Genomic DNA, 24,934 nt, shown 5'->3' with positions numbered 1-24,934 from the left:
CAGAGGCTGTGATGCAAAGGTCACTCCCAGACTGGGATACCCCCGTGAATCATTTTCTTATCATCTCTTGCTGAAATAATGACATATTTGCTTCTTCTTAATCACTGTTTTTGACTCCAACTTGGCTCAGCACCCATAGCACGAAGGCTTGGATAAGGTTGAAGGCACAGAGTCATGGAAGGAAAATACCTGGAAGTCCTCATCTTTTGACCCTACCTCCCTTGAGTCCTAATTTCCTGCAACGTGTTGCCACCATGTGCCGGAGACTCAGTGTAGGTCTTTTCCTCTTTTTATTCTTGACTGCTTTATCTGTTAATCTTGTTTTCATCTGTGTGTGTTCTCTTTACTTCTGTATCTTTTCCCTCCGCTTATATCTCTATCTTGATTGTCCTGCACTGGACTTCAATTTTCTCACTTGTAAAACAGGGATAATAATAATAATGACAATGCTAATGACATTCCAATTGCTTAGGACTGTGATGAAAACACGGAATAATTGTGTGAAAATGTTTTGGTACAGAGCCCAGGCCACAGTAAACTCAGGACAAGAGAACTGTTATTATTGTTTTATTATTTTTATCTCTTCTTTGGTATCTTTGTTTGTTTTCCTTTTTCCTTGTTTCTGTGTTATCCTCAAGTCTCCTCCCATTCCCGGTTCCTTTTGCAGGAAGCTCTGCTCCTGGCTTTCTTGGTAGGGACCCAGGCTGGAGACTGCCTCCCACCTCCCACCTCCCACCTCCCTTCTAGTTGGCACTCCACCGCAGGACTCAGAAATCTTGCCTGGGGGCAAGGCATGGCCCCAATCCCACAAATAGCCTCATAAAACCCTGAACCTCAGATCTGTCATCCAGGACAGGTGAACCAGAGTGACTCATATGATCCTAGAGTTCAAATTCCTGGACCCCAATCTTTTAGGTTCCTAATTGTTTGGACCCTCAGACACAAGAATCCTGACCACTAATTTTTCCCCTCTGGGGTCCTAAGTGCCCTTGCTCCTTTAGGATCAATGACTGTGGCTTCTTTCACCAAAACCCAAGGGCTGCTGAGTATGATGCAGGTCTGTAATCCTAAACACTCTGGAGGGTGAGGCAAATACCAGAGCCCACTCTGGGTAATATAGTGAGTTTAAGGCCAGTCTGTGCAACTTAATGAGACATTGTCTCAAAATGAAGAAGGATTGAGGCGCAGTGCCCGGTAGTAGAGACCTTGTTTAGCTTATGGAAAGTCCTGGGTTCAATCCCCAGTACTGGGAAAAAGAAGAGGGGAAGAAGAAAAGAAATAGACCGCCTGGAAACACCCAGGTACCAGAGGCCATAAACCCTATTCTTGGCCATTTCAACCACGCCCTCAGCAGTTTGAGCTCTCTCCAGAGGAGATCTGACGCACCCAATGTTCCTGAATGGGCGTGGCCTCAGCCCTTGTCGGACAGGAATAGGCTCTGAAAGACGTCATTCTCCGCTAGTTTCGGCCAATCTGCCAATAGACGGGGAACCTATCTGGTAGGGGTCGGGTTGGGTCGGTTCGGCTACAAGCCCAAGGGGTTCCCAAGCAAACCAGCTCTTCTGGTTGGTTCAGGTAAGTCCTTTCCAGAAGGACCACTACTGGGGTTGTGGACTTGACTTGCGGCGGAGGAGTCGAGGGAGGACGCCGTAGAAGAAACTGAGTTCAGGGATGCGCAACCTCAGAAATGCACTCATCGATTCTATCTTCCTTGCCTGTCCTGCGCATCCCTCCGTTCATTACTTCCTGCTGTCATGAATTTACTCACGGTTCTCTTGTATAGCCACCCACTCACTCAGCGCTCACTCACCTACTCATTACTTAAACAAACATTTCCTAGACTTCTGGTGTGCCAGGCCTGATGCCGGAGACTGTGTTGATCAAGATGAATCAGACCTGGGCCCTACCCTCAAGAAAGCCTGGGTTGGAGGGGAGGACAGACATTGATGGTAAAAGGCGTGAAGGGTTGGGGAGGTACAGGAATCTCTGGGGTGGGGTGGGGGTAGGCGTTGACATGGTCAGGAAAAAATTTCCAGAGAAGGGATCGCTGGCGCTGGTTCTTGGAAGAGCACTAGGTGGCAGCAGAGGTTGAGAGAGGGGTTCAGACATAGAGGCAGCGAGGCCTGACCGTGCATGACCATGTTTAGGTACCCAAATCGAAGACTCGAGCTGTACCCGTAACAGCCACAGTGAGCGCTCTCTCTCTCTCCTCTCTCTCTCTCTCTCTCTCTCTCTCTCTCTCTCTCTCTCTCTCTCTCTCTCTCTCTCTCCTCTCCTCCTCTCCTCTCCTCTCCTCTCCTCTCCTCTCCTCTCCTCTCCTCTCCTCTCCTCTCCTCTCCTCTCCTCTCCTCTCCTCTCCTCTCCTCTCCTCCCCTCCCCTCCCCTCCCCTCCCCTCCCCTCCCCTCCCCTCCCCCCCCTCCCCTCCCCTCCCCTCCCCTCCCCTCCCCTCCCCTCCCCTCCCCCTCCCCTCCTCCCCTCCCCTCCCCCCCTCCCCTCCCCTCCCCTCCCCCCTCCCCCTCCCCTCCCCTCCCCTCCCCTCCCCTCCCCTCCCCTCCCCTCCCCTCCCCTCCCCTCCCCTCCCCTCCTCTCTCTCTCTCTCTGTGTGTGTGAAACATTGACTGTGTTAGTACCAGGCATGGGCTAGGGTAGAGCAGGGACCGGAGCTCGAGGTGTGAGATTGGAGTTCCCGCCAGTACACCACAAGGTGGAGCTCTTCCTAGGGAGAAGATGGAGCCTGGATTTGGATAAGGGCTGCAGGGATAAGACCGGAGGTAGAGGCAGAAGGTCTGGTGGGTGGACTGTGGGGACATAGGAGTCTTTAGGTCGAGATCCAGGGCTGTTGTTCATCTCAGGAGGCTATACTTAATGAGCTAGGAGAATGGAGGTGTGTTCAGTGTCTGGATATAAATCCTTTTGGGAATTCTAGGTTGAGGGTTTTGTTGTTTTTCAGGGTCTCATTCTGGGACACAATTTGGGACCATCCTGGGCTACATAATGACCTCACTATTCACTGTAGCCCAGAGGGGCCTCAAACGGTTGGTAGCACTGCTTCAGCCTCCAAGCACCGGGGTTCCAGGTGTGAGCCACCATACCTGGCTTTCCACGTCAGGTTTTTTTTTTTTTCTTTTTCTTTTTTTCTGAGACAGGGTTTCTCTGTGTAGCCCTGGCTGTCCTGGAACTTGTTCTTTAGGACAGGCTGGTCTCAAACTCACAGAGATCTACCTGACTCTGCCTCCCAACTGCTGGGATTAAAGGAGTGTGCTGCCACTGCCTGGCCCCACGTCAGGTTTTGATTCAGAAGTTACCTGAGGTAGGGGTTCCTTGTGTCCTTCTCCTTTAAGAAGCCAATTGTGCTTACATCTGTCGCTCCCTTTCTGACATGATTAAAACTCATTCCATCTTCTTGCCTTCCCACCCCATCAAGATCCTACCAATCACTAGCCCATTCCTTTAACGTCCGCAGACATGTGGTGCTCGCTGACTCAGTCCCTTATCTTCCTCTCCCTCCTCAATCCACCACATTTGGGTGCCAACCTCCCATGACTCTGGACAAGGTCTGTGACATCACATACTCGTTCATGGGGATAGCATTACAATCTGTCACGGACCACTCCCTCCTATCAGAAATTTCCTTTACAGCCTCCTCTCTCCTGCCTCACTTCCTCTCCAGTTAATTCTCACACCATTCCAACAGGGGCCTCTCATGACCCTTTATTGTGGGCCATGTGCTTCAGGGCTCTATCTGTCCTGGTCCTCCTTCAATCCCATCTTGCCTATTCTAGAGTGATCCTAGCTTTTTTGTTCCAGCTAGAGTGAGTCTCCATACCCCTCTCCAGTCTCCCGGATGTTCCCCTAAAGTGTCTCATGGGATGATCCTTGAGCATCCCCCACCTGTCTCTTCACAGGCATTTGAGCCTCCTCCCGGGCAGCAGACTGCCTCATTGTCCACTTGCTTCACGGCTAAGACCTTATGTCATGCTTGCGCCTTTGCTGTAATAATCTAATCCCTACCTTAACAGTTTTGCTTTTTGCAACCTCACTGCTGGTTCTGGGATGCTCCCTACCCTCATGGCTTCTGTGCCAGCCCAGACCCTGCCTTAGCTTATCCTCAAGCCTCTCCTTTGCCTCCAGGGGTCCAGTCTGTCCCCAATGCCTTAGCATGCTCTTCAGTGCTCTGACCCTCATGAGGATCTAATTGCCACTACATCTGTAGCTCAGATTACAATCCAGGCCCTTTAGACCAATCCCCCGCTTTACATAAGGTGTTCTGGTATGGAAGAAGCCTTGGTTACTACCTACTGTCACGGTTCTCTGCCTAGCAAGTTTGTGTTCCTTTTTTTTTAATTACATGGTTTATTTATTTATTTGTCTGCATGATGTTTGTGTACCATATTCATACCTGGTGCCTTTGGAGGCCCTGGGATTGGATTACATTTATGAACTCCCATATGGGTGCCATGAATTGAACCTGGGTCCTCTGGAAGAGCATTTAGTGCTCTTAACTGCTGAGCCAGCTCTCCAACCCTGTGCTCTCTTGCTAACCACCATTGCACAGACACCCTGAACCTTGGATCAGTAGCCTCAGGGGCAAGCCTTGGGTTTAAATTGTCTTGCTAAACCCAGGGCCTACCAGGGGCTAGGCCTCCGAGGCTTTAAGGATGATCCCAGGCATCTTAGGTGGTTTTGTTTGTGAACAAAGCTAGAGTAGGGTTCCACATACTCGGTCCCCCTTTTGCAGTCGTTTGAACCCAGTGCTGCCACCTGTTGGTCAAATACATTTCCTGTTTTTAAAAAAGGCCTAACTAATTAAATAACTTTTATTTACAAAAGACAAAACCGACTAGCCGTGGCCGGTCACAGCAGCAATAGAAGGCAGTGATGGAGTGAATTGAAGGTTCAGCTGTCTCAGTGACAGGTGTGTGTGCATCCCCCTCCCCCAGGCTCAGCTTTCGATTCCTGCCCCGCCCCACTTAGGGTCCCAAATTATAAGGCACAGCCCACCCCTTCCCGCCCAGTCCGACGGAGGGGCCGGATGGACCTAGAGCCGGTCCCGGAGTGCACTCATCACGGAGGCCCGCACAGATGGGAGCAAGAGGTCTTTTAGTGCCGCCCCCCCGCCCCCCCCCCCCCGTCCCGCCGTCCCCAGCTCCGGCTCAGATCAGCGGTGTGGATGGTGGGGTGAGAACGAGCCGTATGCGCTGCACGCACAACTCCGCGGCCTGCCGGGTCTCGCGGCACAGCGCCGCCAGGCTCAGGAAGCCATGCGGCAGGTCCTCTACCACATTCAGCGTCACGGGCTGGCCCAGGTCGCGCAGTCGCCGCGCGAACATGACAGAGTCGTCCAGCATGGGGTCCAAAGCGCACGCCTGGAGAGAGTAGGGGGGGCAGGGTAGGAGGGAGGGGAAAGCACGTGGACACGGATGCCGAGGTGGACAGAGACGGAGAAAAGGAGGAGTCGGGGAGAGAGTGGGCGGAAGAAACAGGTGGAGGCGTGGGAAAGAACAGGAAATGAGGTTAACTGAATCCCTGATCTTTACCCAGACCTGCCCCTATCGTTTCCACTCGCCCAAGCCTCCTGCCCAATAACAGTGTAAGGCAACAGACTACCCGGCCTGGCTAACTAGCTACGCGGCATTTGTAGCTCGTTTCCCCAGGGCACCCATGCCCCAACCCACCGTCCTCCAGCAGCACCCTGCCCCGCCATGCTCTCACCACCATGTGCACAGGAGGCAGGGTCTTCAGCATGTTGTCAGGGGCCAGCAGAGGAGACATGAAGGGGTTCTTGACGATGGGTGACGAGTAGAGGGGCATGCGGAGGATACCCTGGCTTGAGCGTCTGGGGCGGAAACCCTCAGGGAACGCAGCGCGCACGCGGGGGCCTCTGTCCATGGCGCCCACATCATCTTTGGCTTCAGCCTCTTCCTGGGAATTCTCAGGTCGCAGAAAAAAGTTGACATCGGAGGGTGTGGAGGGGCCAAGTGTCTCCATTGACAGCGACATCTCGGGGGTGTCTGACGTCTCTGAACTGCCCTTAAAGCTCAAGTCCGTTATCGTCAGAGTTTTCAGGGTATCAGTGTTCAGCAAGCCCTCTGGCTGGGCCAGGGCTGCCTCAGACACACTCCTGCGCATTGACTCCGGAGGGCGCACAGCCTCTATAGGAAGGGCAAAGACAGGTTGCCTTAGGCCAGAAGATATGCCTGGCTGTGAACAGGGTATGCAGATGGCAGACAGGGTAGGGAGGTCCAGGACATAACCCCTTTCCCAGACTCAAGGGGTAGGTTGGGTTGGAATGTTTCTGTGTCCAGGATTGCAATTGGATGGCTGGTAGTCTTGGAGGTGGGGCTATATTGTAGGGCAGGTTGTGCATGAATAAAGATTGGGAAGTGCAAATCAGTTGACAGCTGGGAGCGTCCATCTTTCCCTCTGTATCAATGATATATAGTCCTTAGCTCATAAATCGTAAGAATCTAAGAACTCAGAGGGATAGACAGGATTAACTGTCATTTCCTCTGGAGGGATTATGACACAGATTTTTTTTGTGTGTGTGTTTGCGCTGTTGGGCATAGAGTCCACAGTCTTACACATGCCAGCTTCCAGCCCCTCACAGGTGGCTTCTAGGCAGCTGCTGCACTGCAGAGCTGGTATTTACATGACTGCCAGGCAGCCACACTGTAGCTACCTCTGGGCTCTCTAGGAGAAGGCTCAGGCAGCCTTTCATGACCACTTGACCAAAGGGTATGCATGAGCTCACACAGCTGGACAGGGACTTCTGCTCACAGGCAGCTACAGTCTGTGGGGTATGTTACTCTCCCAGAGAGTTTGCATTTATAGCTACGCGGATCTGCTCTCCAAAATGTCCTTGTCTCCCTTTAATCCCTGTGCACTGAGCGGCCGGACAAGCGAGTGCCCCCATGTGTATGTCTAGCCCACATGGCATGGATATGCTGGAGGCACTGGGCCTCCACTCTGTCAATTTAGTTGGCTCTTCACTGCTTATTGTTTTAGGGCTACTCTGTAGCTCCAGCTTGACCAAAATGGAATCCTCCTGCCTCAGGGGTGCGGTATTACTCATGGTCCTACCTTTCAGTTTCTACAACTTGCCTTTATCAACCTATGAGGGCAAAGTGCAGACAAATGTAAGATAATTACTTAGGTTCTGTGTGACCTAGAGTCACTGGGACAACATTGGAGGTATAGGACACGGGACTCCAGTGTCTTCTGAGAGTACTTCTGTGCCAGGCACTGTGCTGGCATTTGACACAATGGGTGTAGTAGTCCTCACTATGACCCAACAAGGCAGGCACTCACATCCATTTCACAGAGGACAAACTAAGGGCTACAGATGCTGGTATCTGTACACAAACTCAGCAGTTAGTGAGAATGGACTAAGAAGCTGGATAGGAGTCTTCCAGGTTTATCTTTTGGGGACCTTTCTCCTACAGAGAACCTTACCTCCAGGGCTCAAGGGTCCCTTGCTTCAAATTCAGTTCCCTTTTAACTTGTGTGTCTGTGTCTGCATTTATCTGAAGATTATAAAATTAGAACCTTAAAGTAAAACACATGCGAACTGAATAATCTCCTTTGTGTGTGTGCAAGTGTGCCAGAGATCACCCTCAGGTGTTGTTCTTCATGCACCACCCACCTTGGGTTTGTCTTTAACTTTTATTACATTTTTGTTTGTGTGTGGGTGTGCGTGTGTGGCAGTAAAAGGATGACTTATAGGAATAGGTCCTTGCTTTCCATTGTGTGAATCCTGGGGACTGACTTCAGGTCAGGCCTGGCAGCAGGCATTTGGCCATGTCATCAGCCCCCACCTTGTTTTTTGAGTCAGGGTTTTTCAGTGACCCAGAGCTCATTGCTTTTGCCCAGACTTGCATTCCAGCAAGTCCCAGGGATTCGCCTGACTCTGTCCACCCAGTGCTGAGGTTATGGTGTGCACCACCACACCTGCCTATTATATGGGTTTTGGGGATCCAAACTCAGGTTTTCATACTGCACACCCTTCTGAACCATTTCCCCAGTGCCCTGAAGACTGATTTTATTGTTGTTGCTGAGTCAGGGTCTCCCTCGATGGATTTGTCTAGCTTAGAATGGGAACTTGCTATGTAAACCAGGCTGGCCTCTAACTCACAGAGATCTTGTTTCTGCTTCCCAAGTGCTGGAATTAAAGGTGTGCACCACTAAATCTGGTCGTGACAGAGGTTCCCCCCCACCTTTGGAACTGTGAAATCCCAGTAAGTCTTGGAATTTCCAGGATGGCATCTGCTGGGTAAAATGGTTGGCTTGTTGTAGGGCCAAGGACAGAGTCAGCCAGGAAAGGTATCTGTAGCCTCATGTGTCCCGGGGCTTATGCTATGTCAAGGTGTCTGTCTAGGATGTCCTGGTTAAGTGCCTTTGAATAAGCTTCAACTCACCTGCTGTGGGAGCTGAGGTCTTTTGGGGCTTGTGTCCACTTAGCTCCAGGAAGGAGTTGAGCCATGAGGAGGCACCCAGGCGGAGGTCTCTGAGGAACAGGGATGTGTCTCTCTGCACCAGCCCCATCACGCCCAGTGCCTTCTGGTCTGAGTCAGAGTGGTCCTCTGTCTCTGTCCCTGCAGAACGCATGTGGGCGGCTGAGTTGGTCTCTCTTTAGGTGCAGTTCTAACACCCAGAACTTGGGGTTTCTGAGGCATTCAGGCACCCAACTGCCATTCTGAGGGCATGGGCCTTACCTGAATAGGCACTGACACACTTAGAGAGTACGCTCAATGGTAGAAGTGGGTCCATGAGGCTCAGAAGACGAGAGGGAGAGACAGAGGGCTGCAGGGTGGTGACTGGGTAGGCTGCCATGATGCCATCTGGCACCCTCACTCCGTAGGCTGCTGCTCGAAGGGATACAGTGATGCAGAGGTTCCCACCTGCACTGTCCCCTGCAAGGCATATCCGCTCTCCTGTTGACCCTAGTTGTGGGGAGAAGGGTTCAGTCATAGCCTGGTATGACCCAGGAGAACTGGGCTCTCAGGTGGGGTAAGCAATTACTAATATCAAGCAGAACGCTGTTTAGTTACTGGCAAGAAGAGGCGTGGATTTGGACCCCATGTGGTAGGCAGTGTCAGAGGACAGAGACAAAGGGCTGGGGAAGCTGGGGAGTCTGGGGGAGCAGCAGCAAGGGCAGGCAGTGGGAAAGGGGAGCTCAGAGTAGTTTTCCCAAGACAGGGACATCAGAAGTTGGGAAACTGAAGGTCAGGTTTCAGGCTGGGTACAGCCCCACCCTGCTCTGTGCCCTGGTGTCTTCCTGAGATGTTGGCATCCAAAAGGGAGGTGTGAGGACCTGGAAATAGGTGAGCATGTGAGCCAGCAGGCTTCCAGTGCGGGAGATCAGGAGGTGGGCAGCTGGGGAGGAAAGGAGAGACGGGAGAGGACAGACCAGAAATGAAGGCTGGAATAAGGAAACAGGAGGCAGAGATGATGTGGCCAAGATGGGAAGATGGACAGCAATGGGGTTATCCCACAGCAGGAAAGAGGCAGAAGAGAGAAGGTAGGCTGGAGAGAGGTGAGGCTGAGGATTGAGAACCTAGGGACTTAGTGCCTTTGCAGGCCAGGCCAGGACAAGGACAGTAGTGGTGGTGGTGGATCTGTGAAAGTAGGGACCTGGGTCTCACCGAGCAGGTTACAGTGCTTGACAGCCCAGCAGTAGGCAAAAAAACACTCCTCCAGTGCTCTGGGGAAGGGGGCCTCAGGGGCCAGGGAGTAGTCGATGGAGATGATGGGAACTCCTAGCTCCTGGGCCCAGGTCTTGAGGTAGGGCTCATGTGACTTGGAGGTCTGTGCCACAAAGCCGCCACCATGGATGTGGATTACTAGGGCCCGTGAGCGGGGTGCCTGCTGGGGTCGTGGGCGCAGCTCCAGGCGTGGGCCCTCAGATTTCACCAGGCTGTTGAGCGCCTTGCTGTCCTGGTGGTGAGGACAGAGGGTGGTCTGTCAGGACCCTGTCCCCTCAGGGGGTAGGCTTGGGGCTTCAGGGTGCTGGACTGGCGATGCCATTCTCTGGGGCTAGGGGCTTACCTGTCCTTCACGCAGATCATAGGAGATGAGCCTGGCTAGCACAGGCCCTGGGCCTGTGTGTGCCAAGGGAGGTGAGATGGTAACTGTGAGCTTGGGGTCAGAGGTTAGTGGCATCTCAAAGGCCTCAGGTGGCAGACTGAGCAGGCGGCTTACCCTGACAGTGGTTGATGCCATGTTAGCCAGGGACTGAGGAGGAAACAGAAGGGATGCTAAGGAAGGGTTAATGGGGTGGTAGGGATACATACCACGTTCTTCTTCCCAGCCCAGTCTTTCCCCATATGCGCTATCCTTGGGCAATGGCCCTGTAGTGACTGGCTGTGGCTTTGCTGGATGTCTGGGACTCAGAATCTCCATCTGAAAGCATGCTGGGGAGCTCTCCCCTGCCCCCGAGCTCACCGACAACACCTCGATCTCAGTGATGTTCCAGAAGGCTTTCCAGAAGTGCACGTCTAGGTTCTGAATGATCCGTTCAAACTCAGCCCCACGCAACTCTGGGTCTATGGCGAATCGGCCACCGGTGAAGAGGGAACTGGCAGTCACACCTGGGGGTCAGGAGAGGTGTCAAGGAGCCCTGGCGGAGATCAGGCTGCTCAGTTGGGTTAGGAAAGGGGGACAGGAGAGGATGTGGATAGGGCTCAGCCACCACTCACTGAGGCCTGTCTCGTTGCGTTTGTAGTGTTCCCCGAAGGACACCAATCCGATGGAGAGGGTCTGCAGGAACGGCCGGATGGCAGGCGTGAACTGTGAAGGGATGCCTCTGTCACCCAACCACCCAGGAGATGGATGAGGATGGGACACAAGATGGGACAGAGAGAGGAGTAGGCACATACATTTAGTCAGCTTTTAATGAGCTCGTACAGCGTGCTGTGGGCATCACCCTGGGCCCTTTCAAAGGGAAAGGAGATGATGAAGAAATAAAAACATGTGCAGGGTAATGTCTAAACGAACTAATGATATGGAGAAAGGCGCTAGGTGGATGGGCTGCAGTGATGACCATGGGCCAGGCTACTTGGGCAGGCCTGGGAGTAGGGGTCTGGATGAGGAGAGGGTTGTTCTCAGGAAGCTAAAGATGCAGGGCTGCACATGGGCGGCAGGGAAAGGAGGCATACTGAAGGGGAGCATGGAACAGAGAACACAGTGCTGTGCCCGGAGCAGAGCAAACCAGGGAACAAGAGCAAGAGAGATCCTAGAAGCCAAGAAGGCTCTTTTAAGGCCCAGGCTGAGGGACTGGGTTTCATTCTGAGCATTTGGAGGACTGTGAACTGGGGAGTAAGAGCACACAGGAACTTCCTGAAGTCAGAATGAACAGAGGGGTGAGGCAGACAGTTGGTACTGGGCATGGGGCAACTGAAATTCAGAAATGGGAAAATGATCCAAGACAGGTAGAGAGAATCTGGGGAGATCAGTTAAGGCCTAGACAAGGGATAGATGGCTGTCAGAGAAGTCTGGGGGAGACACATGACAGGTGGCAGAGAGGGGACAGATACGAAGACAGTGAGAGCAGCAGAGCTCACTCAGCCTTAGGAGGCCAAGTCAAAGAATTAGCTGAGTCCCCGTTCACTTGGGAAAACTATCACACAGCATGCTGGGCTTTTGGGAGCAGCAGGGACTCAGCAGCGTCTGACATCTTGGACCTCTGCCTTCCTGGAAGCTGACATTTTAGAGGGTGATGTAGTCTTGTGTCCTAGGTCCTCAGAAGCTGGCAGGTGCCCCAGGCCATGCTCCTGGCCAGGGACCCAGTAGGCCAAAGAGCACAGGAGCTCCTGGCCTTTGTGGCTGGGACACTGATTCAGGCAGCCTGGAATTTCTTTCTTTCCAGTGTGGATGCCAGGGCATGAAGGCAGGGAGATGGCTGCCTCGGCTGGCCAGATTGGTATTTGTGGGTTTGGTTTGCTGAGAGGGGGAGAGTCCCAGGATTAATTCTATTCCTCAGAACCAGGAAGCCTGGAATAGTAGACAGGGACAGGGAAGCCAAAAGAATGGTGGACTCATCTCTCAGGGAAGTGAGAGGAGGCCCCAAGAGGGCAGGAAGGACTAAAGTGTCACACGGCTCCTGGAGTAAAGGCTCAGGTTCCTTGATATAGATGGTTGGGGCTGCCTGGAGCTAGCATGACCCCAGGACAGGGCCAATTTGGGCTTCTGTTCCAATTTTAGTTTTCTATGTTCCCCAGTTTTCTAGTCCCCAAATCATTTATTTATTTGTTTGTTTGTGAGACAGGGCCTTTCTACGTAGCCTTGGCTTGCCTGGAACATACGATGTAGCTCAGGCTAGCCTCTATCTCTAAATAATTCTCCTGCCTCAGCCTCTTGAGGGTATTGGACTGCCTCACTTTCCATGTGGTGACAGGCTGCATCTCTCTGAGGTGATTTGGGATGGGCAAAAGGCAGAAGGCCCTCAGCTAGGGTCACGGAAGAGATGAACCACAACCAGGTCCTCCTTGTCACCAACTCTGATGGGTGTGTTGCTCCTGTCCTGAAGGCTGCCTAGAACTCATGTGGTTTTATAGGCGCCAATCTGACATCTGTGGGCTGCCACCTTCTTCCATCAGGTCCAGAATCCCAGTGTACACGGCAGGGGGTAGTCACACAGAATGGACCTCTGAGATCAATAATGATTGCCTTCCTAGGGGGCACAGACTCAAATGAACTTCAAAGGTTACAGGAGAGTGATGGGGCTAGGGATACAGCTCAATAGCATGCTCACCTAACACGCAGCTCTAAATTCAATCCATAATACTTAAAGGAAAAAGAGCAAATGAAACCCTCCCTTTTGCTGGGTTGAAGCTCTGGTCTTGTGTGTGTCTGACAAGTGTTTTACTACCAAACTGCAGCCCCAGCCTTGTGCATGTCTGACAAGTGTTTTACCACCAAACTGCAGCCCCAGCCTTGTGCATGTCTGACAAGTGTTTTACTACCAAACTGCAGTCCCAGTCACGTGTGTGTTTGACAAGTGTTTTACTACAAAACTGCAGCCCCAGCCTTCCTGTTACTTTTGAGATAGGGTTTCCCTAAGTTATCAAGGTTGGCTTTCATCTCACTTTGTAAGTTCAGACAGGCCTTGGGCTTGCAATCCTACTGCCTCAGCTTCCCGAGTAGCTGGGATGTAACAGGCCTGAGTTACCAGGTCCAGCTGGTGAAGAGGTTTCTGATACATGGCACATCTAGTCGTGGTCCATGAGCTGGAGACCCCCAGAGTCCAGCTACGAGCTCCTGCCAATTCTCCCTGCCAGTCTGTGATCTGATCCCCAAATTCAGCAATTCTCATCACTGTGACTCTACTTCAAGGACAGGTTTCCACCCACCACTGCCTTCACTGTGAATTCAAATGACATGGGGCAAGGGACTCACCTGGAAGCCCAGGCAGCGGCCATAGAAGCAGCCTTTATGCAGCGTGACATACTCTTGCAGGAAGTCAGCAGTGAGTCCTTCATCACCCTCAAAGAAGAGCACTCCTGGCCTGTTGATAGCCAGCAGGCGCTGGGCATAGTAGGACAGGGCACGGAGCTGGGTAAGAGCAGCCAGGTAGGCCTCCATTTCTGCTAGGTTGTGGCTGGCACGGAAAAAGATACTTCGGCGGTTGGAGGCCACATAGCGGGATTTATGTAGTAGGTGTGCTAGGCAGCAACGAGCTGTGTGCACCAAGCTTCGGTATCCATTGGCTGGTGTCTCTGTGTCCAGGTCAAAATGGTGTGCCACACCCAGCAGCTGGCCGAGGGTTGGCTCCAGTCCCAGTGCCTGTTCTCGAACACCTGCAAAGACATTGGACAGCCGCCGAGCTGTCTCTCCGGGGCCCTGGCTTGAGAAGAAGGCCATGTTGTCTTCTGCGAGTGTCACCAGCGACTGTGTCATTGTGCGCAGATCCATGCTGTGTGAGAATGCTGAGGCTGTGGGAAGATGGGAATGTCTACTGTTACCCTTGCTCTCTCAGGCCCAGGAGTCCAGGCCCTAACTTTCTTCCCTCAGGCCCAAGTGTTCAAACGTAGGACCATCCTTGCTTAGATCCAGGAGTGCCAAACAGTAGCTCTTCCTTCCTTAGGCTTAGGGGTCTATCCCAAACCTCCTGGAGACCCAGGGACCTTCCATTATCTTCTCTCCCACATCTAGGATTTTTATCTCCTTGTCTTCTGAAAGCCTGGGGCCTCATCCTCTTCCTGCCTAGCAGCTGTGAGTTGGAGCTCTCAGACTTTCTCTTCATATGGAGCAGTCCCTTTTCTATCCCCTCTGTCCTGGATCTAGGAGTCCATTCTCCTGAGCCCCAAAGGGCCTGGATCACCAGCGCTGCTCTCTAGCCCAGAAGCTGGCCCACCCTCTTCCTTCTTCCTTCCAGGTATTCAAGGGTGAACTCTATCTCTGTTTACTCTCTTTGGACTTCTCCTTGTTCTGGGAAATCTGGATGCCCAACAGTTCCTTTCCTCAAGGCCCACGTGTTCAAGTCCCATCCCAAGTTTCCTTCTCAGTCTCCTGGTGATGACCACAAGCCCTTTCCTTCTAACAGTGGTTGGAAACATTAATCCCCCAGTCCGGCCATTCCCATCTCCTAGGACTTCCGTTCACGCCTAGCCCTCCTTCTGAGCCCCATCTGTAATTCCAGCATTTCTGTGGCACTCCAGCCGGCCTGTAGAATCCCCTCCAAACTCCACCTCCTTGTTTCTCTGTGGATTCCCAAACTCAGCATCCCTTCTTTTGATGGTCACCTGGCTTTCAGCCTTGCCCAACTGCCTTAGACTGCATTGTCCCACTCTCCTGCCCGAAACAACAGTTCAAATAGCCAACATTGATCACTAGCCAAGCCCATACTAAGGTTTGATCCCCAAAGACCCAGAGTGTCTTGGTTCAGATCTCTATTACTGTCAGTGCCCTCTTTTATAGGAGAAGAAGTTGAGACTCTGTAAGAAGCTGGAGGTTGTACAGATAATGACAGAGCTTATTTAAATTCTGATTTCTAGGTTCAGAGTTTTTACATACGTGGTGCTATTCCTAGGACTCTCAAACCTCAACTTCTGTCTGTCCCTCAAACCTAGCTCCATGCTTTGCCTGGCTTCCCACATTCAGGGTCCTCTGTGATTTCTCTCCGGAACCCATGTCTCCTTAGGCATTCCTATTATTTAGCATATCTTGGATAAGTTGCCCTTGACTGTTTAGCAGGGGACATTATAACCTTCCCAAACGATTCTTTCCCTCTGGAAGCCTAGGGCCCTGTCTGGTTCCTGGGTTTGCAACCCCTTGTTTCCCTAGAAGACAGTGTCTCCTCTCCCTTTCAGACCATGGCTTCTGGTGGAAGAAGCCATTTCTGTCTCTCAGCTGGCCCTGCACTCACCCCTCCCTGGCCTCTTCGGACTGGAGCTCCCCAAGCTGGCACAGCAGGTCTGTGGCTAGTGCCAGTAACAGCCTGGGGCGATAAACTGGGGGGGAGGGACTAGTTTGGTCAGGGTGTGGCTATTTGATTCACCTCCCATCCAGAATGGATAGTGAGAACCACGTGTTGTAAACAGAGTCCAGAATCCAACTCCTTACCCCTCCTATCTGCTTGCTACGCCAGCTCAAGGAGAGTCCTCCTGTCAGGCTCGTCTTCCTTAGAACCTTGAAGTCCTCCCCCACCCAGCCCCTCCTTGCTTAGACCCAGGAGCTCATGCCCTAGCACCTCCTTGTTGAGTCAGGCCTAGCCCCCTAGCCTCCCCTTCCTTGGACTCCCTCATCTAGTCTTAGTCTTCTCCCCTAGGACCCAGGAGTCCCAGCCTTTGTCCTGGTCTGAACACACTGTCCCCTCTCACCCAGCCAAGCTGCCCTCCCTCTTCCCCAAGTGGATTCAGGGAGCCAAAGGCTCAGTGATGTCAGTTCCCACCCCCTAGACTGGCCCTGGCACAGATGTCCCCAGCTGTTAGGGAAAAAAGGTGGCCAGTCAGTCCTGCTTCTCCCTCCTGGGAGGACAAAAGCCGATTAAGGGCAATACCAAACTCAGCCAGGGGCCAGAGGCACAGGCCCTACTGTGTGGTATTCATTCCTGGACATCCTCAGTTTACCTTCTAACTTCCACAGCCCATGGTGCTGTGACAGATCCCTGTTACTTATGGGGAAACCAAGGCTCAGGTACTTTTCCAGGGTCTTCCACGTGTTCCTTGCCCAGCCAGCTTTCTCACCCTCAGGCCTCAACTGGAGGTGGTACCTACCTTGTTTCTCCCCATCTCTAAAGCCCACCCTCACTTACCCCCTAAGGCTTGTTTCTGCCCTAGCATGTGCATCATCCCTTCACTTGTTCTCATGTCTGTCTCCTCTGGGATAGACACAGATTTTTATGGAGGCACAAAGCTCATAAAGTGGACTGTGACTATTTAGAAAGAACACAAAATTACAAATAAAAACCAGGTGTGGGGCTTCTGAAAGAGCCTGTGGCAAATGAGAGACCCCGAGGCTTCAGCAACATTTGTCTGGCTGTGGGTGAGTCCTCAGTCTTTGCCCCTGGATTGTCATCTTGATGAAGGGAGAGGGTGGCCCCAAGGCCTAGCACACACAAGCAAATATGTGAAGGGTAGAGTGAGGGACAAAGGCAATAGCTGGGAACTTGGGAGAGAGCTGTACCTTCTAAGGACCAGCAAACAGATAGACAAATGGACCAGAGTCGCGGGGGCCAGATAAACTAAGCAGCAGTTATGGTCAGATACTGGTCCAGGTCAGTTGCTGGGTAAGTGTGACTTCCCCATCTGGAAGCTGTGCTGGGCCAGTCTGCCCAGCAGGGTGGGTGGACTGCTTCATGGACAGTACCTCATGGGGCTTCCCGCCTCACTTCCTCCTGGGAGTGGAACCCAGGTACTGCCATGTGCTAAGCACGTGCTCCCAGCACAGGAGGCATTGCATGTGCATGCATAGGTTGTTCTGCGGACTTACTCCTCAGCCTCACTGCAATGGTGTGTTGGCTCTGTCTCATAGCAGCCCTTGTCACTACCCTAATACAGCGCATGACTTCTTAATCATATTCTTTGCTTTGTCATCCCATGAGCTTCTAGGCACCCAGAGTTCAGGGCCTTGTCTGTTGTGTTCAGCTCTTAGCATGGGCAATTTCCCACTGTCTAAGCCTAACTTCATCTGCTCCCACACTGGGTACCTTGTATCTGCCACAACTCCCCCTGCTATGAACTACCCTCCCACCCCGACACATAGGAGCTGTGGGGTTGGAATACTTTTGGAAGAACACTTTTGGAAGACAAGAGACTTGGATGAAGCAGTAGGGAAGGGCCAAATCCCCAAGCCCTTGTGACTTCAGGGCCATGCTCTTTGCCCCACTCAGTGTAGCTCCCTGAAGACTGAGCTGACTAGGGCCAGGAAGAAGGGATATTGAGATTGCCAGAATCCCAGGCAGAGGGCACTAGGGTAAGGGCATACGCAATGGAGCCACGGGTGAGCATGACAGTAATGGGGCAAAAGGTAGGGCTGAGAGGGGCATGGTAGTAGGGGAAGGGGTACCTAGACAGCTAGGCCCCAGCCCTTTGCCCTGGGAGATGTTTTTCCCCTTTGGTTCTGGGAATCAAACTTGTACATGCTAGACCAATGTTCTGCCACTGAAGCATGCTCCCAGCTCCTCCAGCCCTTTGCCCTGAGAAGCTACTTGTCAGCTGTATCAGGCTTGGACTTTGGTTCCTGGGGATGTACCAGGGCAATATACTTTCATGTTTTTTGATATGTCTAAGGGTATGTGTGTTTGTATGCAAATGTCATGACCTATGTGTGTTTATTAGCTTGTGGGTGTGTGCTTTTGTCTTGGATTCTCAGTTTGTATGGAGATGTGTTCATGTTTTTATGAATCCATATGTTGGGGATTTAGCTCAGTTGGTAGAATGCTTGCCTACCTTGTACAAAACCTGGATTTGGTCCCCATTATCATACAGCTCAAGTGTGGGGGTGCATAATTGTAATCCCAGCTCTATGGAGGTGGAGGTAAGAGGATCTGATGTTCAAGGTTATCTTGGACTATGTAGTGAGTTCAAAGCCAGCCTGGGATGTATATGACACCCTGCCTCCAAAACAAAAAAGGTAAAAAAATAAAAACAACAAAAGGAATCTATATTCATAGATTCATCAAATCTATATTTAGGGTGAGTCATGGTGTCTATGTGTTTTGAGAACAGAACTCACTATTTGCTTAAACAGAGACTTAAGGAATTATCTTGCCAGTCTCCCTCACCCTATCCCCATCTAAACCATCACCCAGTCTGTCCACCTATGTCCTAGGAATCTTGGAACTTAGCATGTGCCCACCTCTCCTGCTGCACTGTAACACGCTTGCTCACCTGGCATGTGCCCACCTCCCCTGTCTCTCCCTGCTGCACTGTAACACGCTCACCTGGCATGTGCCCACCTCCCCTGCCTCCCCCTGTACTGTAACATGCTTGCCCGGTATGTACCCACCTCCCATCTATCCCAACCCCCAGCACTATAATACGCTCACTTGGATGATTGTGATGCTCTCGATGTGCCTCCGATTTAAGTCTGTTTCCTGTAAAGCATCCAGAGAGTCTTTTGAAAACATAAATCTGATCACTTCCTTCCAGCCCTTCAATGCTTCCCTGCCTTGATAAAGTCTCAATCTTGGACATGGCCTCCCAACCCAACCTAGAGCCCACTCGCCTGCCCCTGGTTCCTGTGGCCAGTCTCTCTCCAACCAGGAACTGTCTCTGCATTGTCATGTGCTGCTCCTTCCAACATTAAGGTTTTTGTGTGTGCTTGTTTTGTTTTTTTGAGGCAGGGTTTCTCTGTGTAATCCTACTGTCCTGGAACTGGCTCTGTAGGCCAGGCTGGCCTTGAACTCACAGAGATCCGCTTGCCTCTGCCTTCCTTGCCACCACTACCAGGCTAGAGTCAAGGATTTTTGCTCATGCTGCTCTCTGCTTCCCTGCCTCCTGTGTTCAGCAGTTAATGACTGCCCATCCATGAGTCTGAAGTCACCTCCTTGGAAAAGCTTCCCGTGGTCATTTTCTCAGGGTTTTTTCCTTTTTGAAGACAGGATACATTTTCTCATGTATTCCTGGCTGGCCTCAGACTGACTATGTAGTCAAGGATGACCTTAAACTTCTTTCTGATCCTCCCGCCTCCACCAATCTACTTCTGAATCATGGGCACATGCCACCAGGCCTAATTGATGTGGTCCTGGTCTTCTACAGACCCTGCGGCTTTGTGCATGCTGGACAAGCGCTCTAGTAACTCAGCTATGCCCTAGCTCCAGGATTTCCCTTTTACTGGATTCATCACACTGATTTGTTTACAGCAGACTTTTAAAATGGGTGGGTGGGAGAGGAGTTGAGAGAGTCTCACTCTGAAGTCCTGACTGGCCTGCAACTCACTACATAGTCTAGGCTTGCCTTGAACTAATGGTGATCCTCCTGACTCAGAGTCCTAAGTACTGGGATCAGAGGTAAGGGCCACAGCAATAGTCTTATTAATATCTGTGTCCTGAGATCTACCGAGTCTGTCCTACTAGTCACAGGAAGCCTAGGTGTTGAGTGACTGTCTGGAGACTAAATCTTTGTAACCAGAGCCTTTTAGATCCAGAATTAAGGTTGGGGCATACAGCAGCTGTAAGCACCCACACTCCCTGCCCTGAGAAGGCGGAAAGTGTCTCTCTGCCTTCACTGGCCAGGCAAGGAAGCCCAGCTGGCTGAGTGCCCCTTGTGTCATCATTTGGGAAATGGGCTGATCACAATGACAGCAGTCTCATCCAGTTACTGGCAAGATCACATGGATAAAAAAGACTGCTCTAGCCAGTTAGGATACCTTGGGGCAGGGGTGGGATCTGATTCACAGATCTGAGGCCTGGCACCAGGAAGGGCCTCAGGAAGTGACAGGCAGTTCTCAGAGCTGCGCGCCTTCGTGAGTAGGCTTGACTGGGCCCTGTGCAAGGAGCCTTACTCAAGCAGATTCTTTCTGACTCCACAGGACACTAAGGGCAGCTTGGCTATTAATAGCTCCATGTCACGCTTCTCACATTCCTTCACTTACCAATCTAATAAATATTTGAATGTCCATGTGTCTGGCATTCTAGGTAAACAAGGCAGACACAACCCTACTCTTAGGGAGCTCAACTCTAGTAGAGACGGACAGTATACCCACATCCACCACTCTCAACTTATTGTGTGCATGCACTGGAATCTTCCAACAGCCCTGAAAGTTGGGTACTGCTGTTATCATGCCTGCTTGGAGCTCTGAAAAGAAGCAGGGAAAGGAACCTGTTTATTACTTCACAGATCATAGTAATTTGGTGAAACAGGCTCTAAGACACAGGTTCCAAATGGTATCTTTGTCGTGGGACAAGAAACTGTCTTCTGGCTCCAGCTTGAGCTCCAACCTGTCTGGGCCAGTATATGAACTTTAGAGCTGATTGTAATGCTACTCTTGTCTACCAAGGGAGGTGGGGGAAATGATGAATTTGGGGTTACTGGGGCTGGGGAGCCATGTCGGTTTGTTTTTGCCTATATAGGAACTGCTCGCTTGGACTGAAAAAGATGCATGGACTGCAGGTGGAGCTGCATGGTCAAGTACTTGCTTGGCATTCACCAGGCACTAGGTTTGGCTATAAGCAGCGTCACAGAATAGACAAGATTCATAATCCAACCAGGACTTACTGCCTGCTCTGACTGAGCCTTACAACATCTTTGGTTGGTCTGCCAGTGTTTCTCTACCCTTCTAGGCATAGGGAAGCTAGACAATAGTTCTTCCCTCTCCCTGAGGAAGGGGTAAAGATGCAAAGCCAACGGTAAAAGCTCTATTTTTGGAAGTCGCGAGGGTCAGGAGTTTCGCCCCAGTGTTGCTGGGAGTGGAAGAAGGGCTGTGAGGATATTCTCCAGCTACGGGTACCCCTTCCACCTACCTTTCACACGCCTACACATGTTCCACTTTTCGTAAAAGCGGCTACAATTCTTCCCCATTATCCTCTTAAGAGTGCAGAAGACATGAAAAATCGACGTTCGAACCATTTCCCAGGCCGAAAACACCAAGAGCGCAACTGTTGTTCTTGGTCCCACAGAGAATAGCTAACCCGAGCGGGAACCTTATCTATTCCGACAGACTCGCATTGCAGACACTTCTCCCAAGACCGCACTGGGACAGTCGGTAGTTCTGACGTCTGGGTGGGACGTTCTACTCTCACATCACCCGTTCGAATAATGGATGGTCTCCGTCCCCCGCGCAGGACTGCAGTGGGTCAGTCCACGGGCCGCTCTCCCCCTCCCGTTGTGGAAGTGGGTCAGTCCCCCCCAGTCCCTCCCCCAGCCCCCCCGCCCGCCCCGTCCCCCGCAGGACCTGCAGACTTTCTTCCGAGCGGCCACCGGCTCACCTTTGACCTTGCCTTTTCGCCACCTCCTGCGGCTGCGGTTCTTCGACCCTTCTTTGGCCTGCTTGGAGGCCCGGGTCCCCACGCTCCCCGATTCCACGGCTGGCTCCATCAGTTCTTTCCCAGTCCCGGCGCGGGGCCCAATTCCAGCAGTCCAGTCCCTCCTCTAAAGTCAATCCTCCTTACACACCACCGCCCGGCCCCCAAACCGCCCAATCCTGGGCTTGCTCCCTGCTAGGCCCCGCCTCCAAAGGGTGGGCCCGAATGCTTTGGCCCGCCCATCCGCTCAGGTTAAAGGAACCGCAGCCAACCACAGCAAAGACAATAAAATACAACCCCGGAGGCGGCGAAAAGTGTCTACAGAGCAGGAGTAGCGAGGAGTGGCGCTAGAGTCACCCCCACAGTCACCCCGGTCGTCTCCTGTGCAGGAGCCGCGCCTCGCCATCCCATTCACCTGTCCAAGAACTCCGCCCGCCCCCCAGGAGAGATGAAAACCAGCGGGCAGGGGGCGTGCCAGGTCCTCGGGCCGCCTACGGCGTGGGCGGGGCCCGCATGAGGGCGGGCCCGAGTGGGGTCGCCGTTAGGGAAGCCGCGCCTTTGCTCCGCCTCCTGACTGGGGTCCATGTAGTGTAGCTGAGGTTAGCCTGGCACCCACGGTGGAGCCTAGGCTGGCCTTGGCCTTTCGGCAGACCGCCTGCTTCCGGTCAGACTTTCTTCCCCCCTCTCACATACACATTCTCTGCCCCTACGAGTTCGTATTGCTCTGTTTCTCGAGGTTTCTCTCCCCTTCCCTCAAAGGGATGGAGGGGACTGGAGGAAGAGGACGTTCTGCGCCTGCCCAGCAGCTTGCGGCCACAGGGTCGACTAACTGAAAGGAGCCAAAGTTGACGGAGCCCACGTGCCCGGGAAAAGGCGGGAAACTGAGGAGGCCAAGGCTAGCACGTGCGCTCGTGGCTCCCTGCGCTCTCCGCAGCCACTGGGTTAGCGCTGGCCAGAGGCGTCCGGAAAGCAGGAGTAATGTTTCCCCGGCCCTGGGACGCAGAGCGGGCATTGCTCAGCCCTCAGAAACAGCTCGGGCCTTTGCGGTGGCGGCCGGCTCCCTGAGGGGAACGCCCACCACCGCCGGCTCTGAGGCCCGGGGCTCTGTGGCCTTACCTGTCACCGCTCCGGAGGAGCCGCGGGCAGTCACCTGCCATACTGTTTCCATTCAGCCTTGACTTTGCCACAGACTTCGGCAGTCCTGTCCAGCCCCCTCTCCCTAGCTTCTGTACGCCATCAAACAGTCATTCCGTGGCACTGAGCCCCGTGGAGGCACCTGGCCGGGGAGCGAGTGTTCCTGGCGGCAGAGGCTGTGAGGGCCCCGGATGTTGAGCTTGTCTACACCACTCTGAAAGGTCAGGCCCACCCTGCACGTTGTGCTGCTGTTTGTTGCTTAGCTTGATGTCTGTCCCACAGCTCGTACGCCATCATTTTATTTATTTATTTTTGGCTCATATGAATGAATGCTGGTAAGAGGGTGGTTTCTTTTACGTGACTCTTGAGTTAGTGCTCTTTCCTACCTCAGTTTGATTTCACCTAAATCTTTTTTTGGGAGGGGGGAAGCCTGGTCCCGTGTTTGCTGTTTCCAAACTGCAGGCTCTTGTGCCACATTCCTCATTTTTATGCCTCAGCATCCTTCTCTATAGACTGGGGGGGTGCTGCTCTTTATTTCACAGGATTGTTGAATCCTGAGTGCTATAACCCCAGATGGAAAAAAAAAATTCTTAGCACGAATAAGTGGCCCTGGAAAGCTCCAGTCTTCCAGGTTCAGACTCACCTGTGTCCCAGAAGTGTTTGTGAGGCTGGAGGCTGGCTTTCATCCTATGTGGTGATTTCCCGCCATATCCGGGAACCGTCTCACAGTCAAGTTTCTCTTTGAAGGATAGTGGCATTCCTGGGATCACCATTCCACTCTTTGGCTCTGGAAGATTTGACTGTGAAGATGAACTCAGATGTCCCTCTGTGTCAGACTCCGTAATCCAGTCAAAAAATGTCTTCCACTCTTGGGCTGTCCGCTGTATGGATAGTTCATGCAGTCTTGTTAAAAAACCGGATTCCCTCACAGATCCCTGTTTGGATTTGGTTTCTTGGACCTCAGGTGTTTGCTGGGTTGTAGGATCTGATTGTTCAAGTCTTTCTTGGGATGGAGAGTAAATTTGGGCAGGGGATTTCTTTGGGGGTCCAGGTCCAGCCTGGGTTGTAGATGTAGCTTCCACTTCATGTGGAGCTAGAGGTGGTTCTGTTGGTCTAGATCCTGTCATCCCCACATGCTCTTTTCTGAGTTGTGATTCCTGTGGAGTTGTAGACACTTTTCCTGCCCCTGGTCCCCAGTGGGAGGTGGCTTCCTGTTGATCCAAGAGCACTTTCTGGCTGGGAGGTGATTGCTGTGGTGCAGGGGAGGCTAGTGGGCTGAGGATCTTCTGGAGCAGAGCAGATTTTTGTGGAACTCTTGGTTTCTGCTGGAATTCAGTTTCATGCTGGGCAGTGGGCTCATGCGGGAGATTTGGTTTCTGTGGAGTACCGAATTCCTGCAGCATCTTTGATCCTAGATGATCTTTGAGGGTTGTTTCTGACCCAGGATCTGGCTGGATTATAGGTCTCTGCTGTGTTTCAGGTTCCCATTCTGGCCTAGATACCGAGGTAGAATCTGGTTCTACAGTTGGTATTTCCCTTGTGAAAGAAGTTGGTCTCCTAGGCTTCATCCTTCTGCCCCTACTCCTACCACTCAAGCTTCCCTCTTCACAGATCTTTCATGATGGTACTTCCCTTTGGGCTCCAATACTTTGTCCTGACATTCCTGGGCTTCCTTTATAGCTAGCCTGTGGGTTTATCACCGCCTCCCTCCACCCCCTCGCTTGCTCCTTGCCAAGTGGTCACTCTTACTTTGGGAAAGGGATTAGGACTAAGGAGGAGGCTCATGTGCCCAGTACAATCTTTCAAGAAGGGAGGGGCTTGCCCTCTTGTGTCATAAATAGGGCCCCACCCCACTCACCACTCAGTTAAAATGACCAATTACCCTTCTCATAAGACAACTGAATCTTTTGTTTCATCTGGGGTGATTCTAGATGAGCTGATGAGTGTTCTCTGCCCACAGAGATGGGAATCTCATGTAGCCCAGACTGGCCTCAAGCTCCTGAGCTTCTTGTCTCCATTTCCCAAGTTCCGTGACCACACGTGGGTACCACCATAGTTCAGTATTTTCCCCACTCCTGATGCCAGAAGAATACTTGAGGAGTCTGTATACTTATAATTATAGTTTCCTTTTTCATTAATTCTTACAACTAGTTGCCAGTTCAATTGTCTTAGATTGTTGCTTTGATCACTTTATACCCATGCTAAAAAGTAAAAAGATTGATGTCATTCTATTTTTATAGGTTCAAAACCCTTTTGAATTGCAGCTGAGATCTTTCATACCATCGTTATAGCCTTGAACTGTGTTTCTACATTTATATCTCTTATATTACATTAGAAACCCACAGAATGAAGTAATGGGGATGATGATAATAGGAATCATAAACACTGATGTCTGTCTA

At 52.0% G+C, this 24,934-nt stretch overlaps 1 protein-coding gene across 4 annotated transcripts; it reads right to left on the bottom strand.

Moving 5' to 3' along the window:
• Positions 1–4,804: 4,804 nt before the first annotated feature.
• Lipe (lipase E, hormone sensitive type) lies at positions 4,805–24,297 on the bottom strand. Of its 4 annotated transcripts, none has more exons than XM_087907709.1 (10): positions 23,179–24,297; positions 13,394–13,929; positions 10,696–10,786; positions 10,442–10,587; positions 10,046–10,231; positions 9,643–9,934; positions 8,713–8,940; positions 8,416–8,592; positions 5,714–6,153; positions 4,805–5,367 (listed from the first exon to the last, which is right to left on the bottom strand). In XM_087907709.1, the coding sequence occupies exons 1-10, from the start codon at positions 24,101–24,103 to the stop codon at positions 5,155–5,157; spliced, it is 3,234 nt and encodes a 1,077-aa protein (XP_087763835.1). In that variant the 5' UTR covers positions 24,104–24,297; the 3' UTR covers positions 4,805–5,154. The 4 variants fall into 4 exon arrangements, with proteins under 4 accessions (XP_087763835.1, XP_087763837.1, XP_087763839.1 ...); XM_087907711.1 differs by lacking the exon at positions 23,179–24,297 and adding an exon at positions 21,366–21,551; XM_087907713.1 differs by lacking the exon at positions 23,179–24,297 and adding an exon at positions 20,901–21,209.
• Between the last annotated feature and the right edge of the window lie 637 nt (positions 24,298–24,934).

Source organism: Myodes glareolus, chromosome 1 (assembly GCF_982192425.1).
Source record: "Myodes glareolus chromosome 1, mMyoGla1.1, whole genome shotgun sequence".
Classification (NCBI taxonomy): domain Eukaryota; kingdom Metazoa; phylum Chordata; class Mammalia; order Rodentia; family Cricetidae; genus Myodes; species Myodes glareolus.
Note: the sequence above shows the minus strand (reverse complement) of the source record. Positions and strands in the feature narration are given on the sequence as shown.

What these genes read in the sequence shown, in the direction of transcription:
- Lipe (XM_087907709.1), bottom strand. Translation starts at nt 24,103, where the DNA reads ATGAAGCCTAGGAGACCAACTTCTTTCACAAGGGAAATACCAACTGTA. An exon ending in CAAACACTTCTGGGACACAG is followed by an intron (nt 13,930 to 23,178) that starts GTGAGTCTGAAC and finishes ATCTTCCCACAG; the next exon opens with CCTCAGCATTCTCACACAGC. An exon ending in GCCGCTGCCTGGGCTTCCAG is followed by an intron (nt 10,787 to 13,393) that starts GTGAGTCCCTTG and finishes ATCCCTTCACAG; the next exon opens with TTCACGCCTGCCATCCGGCC.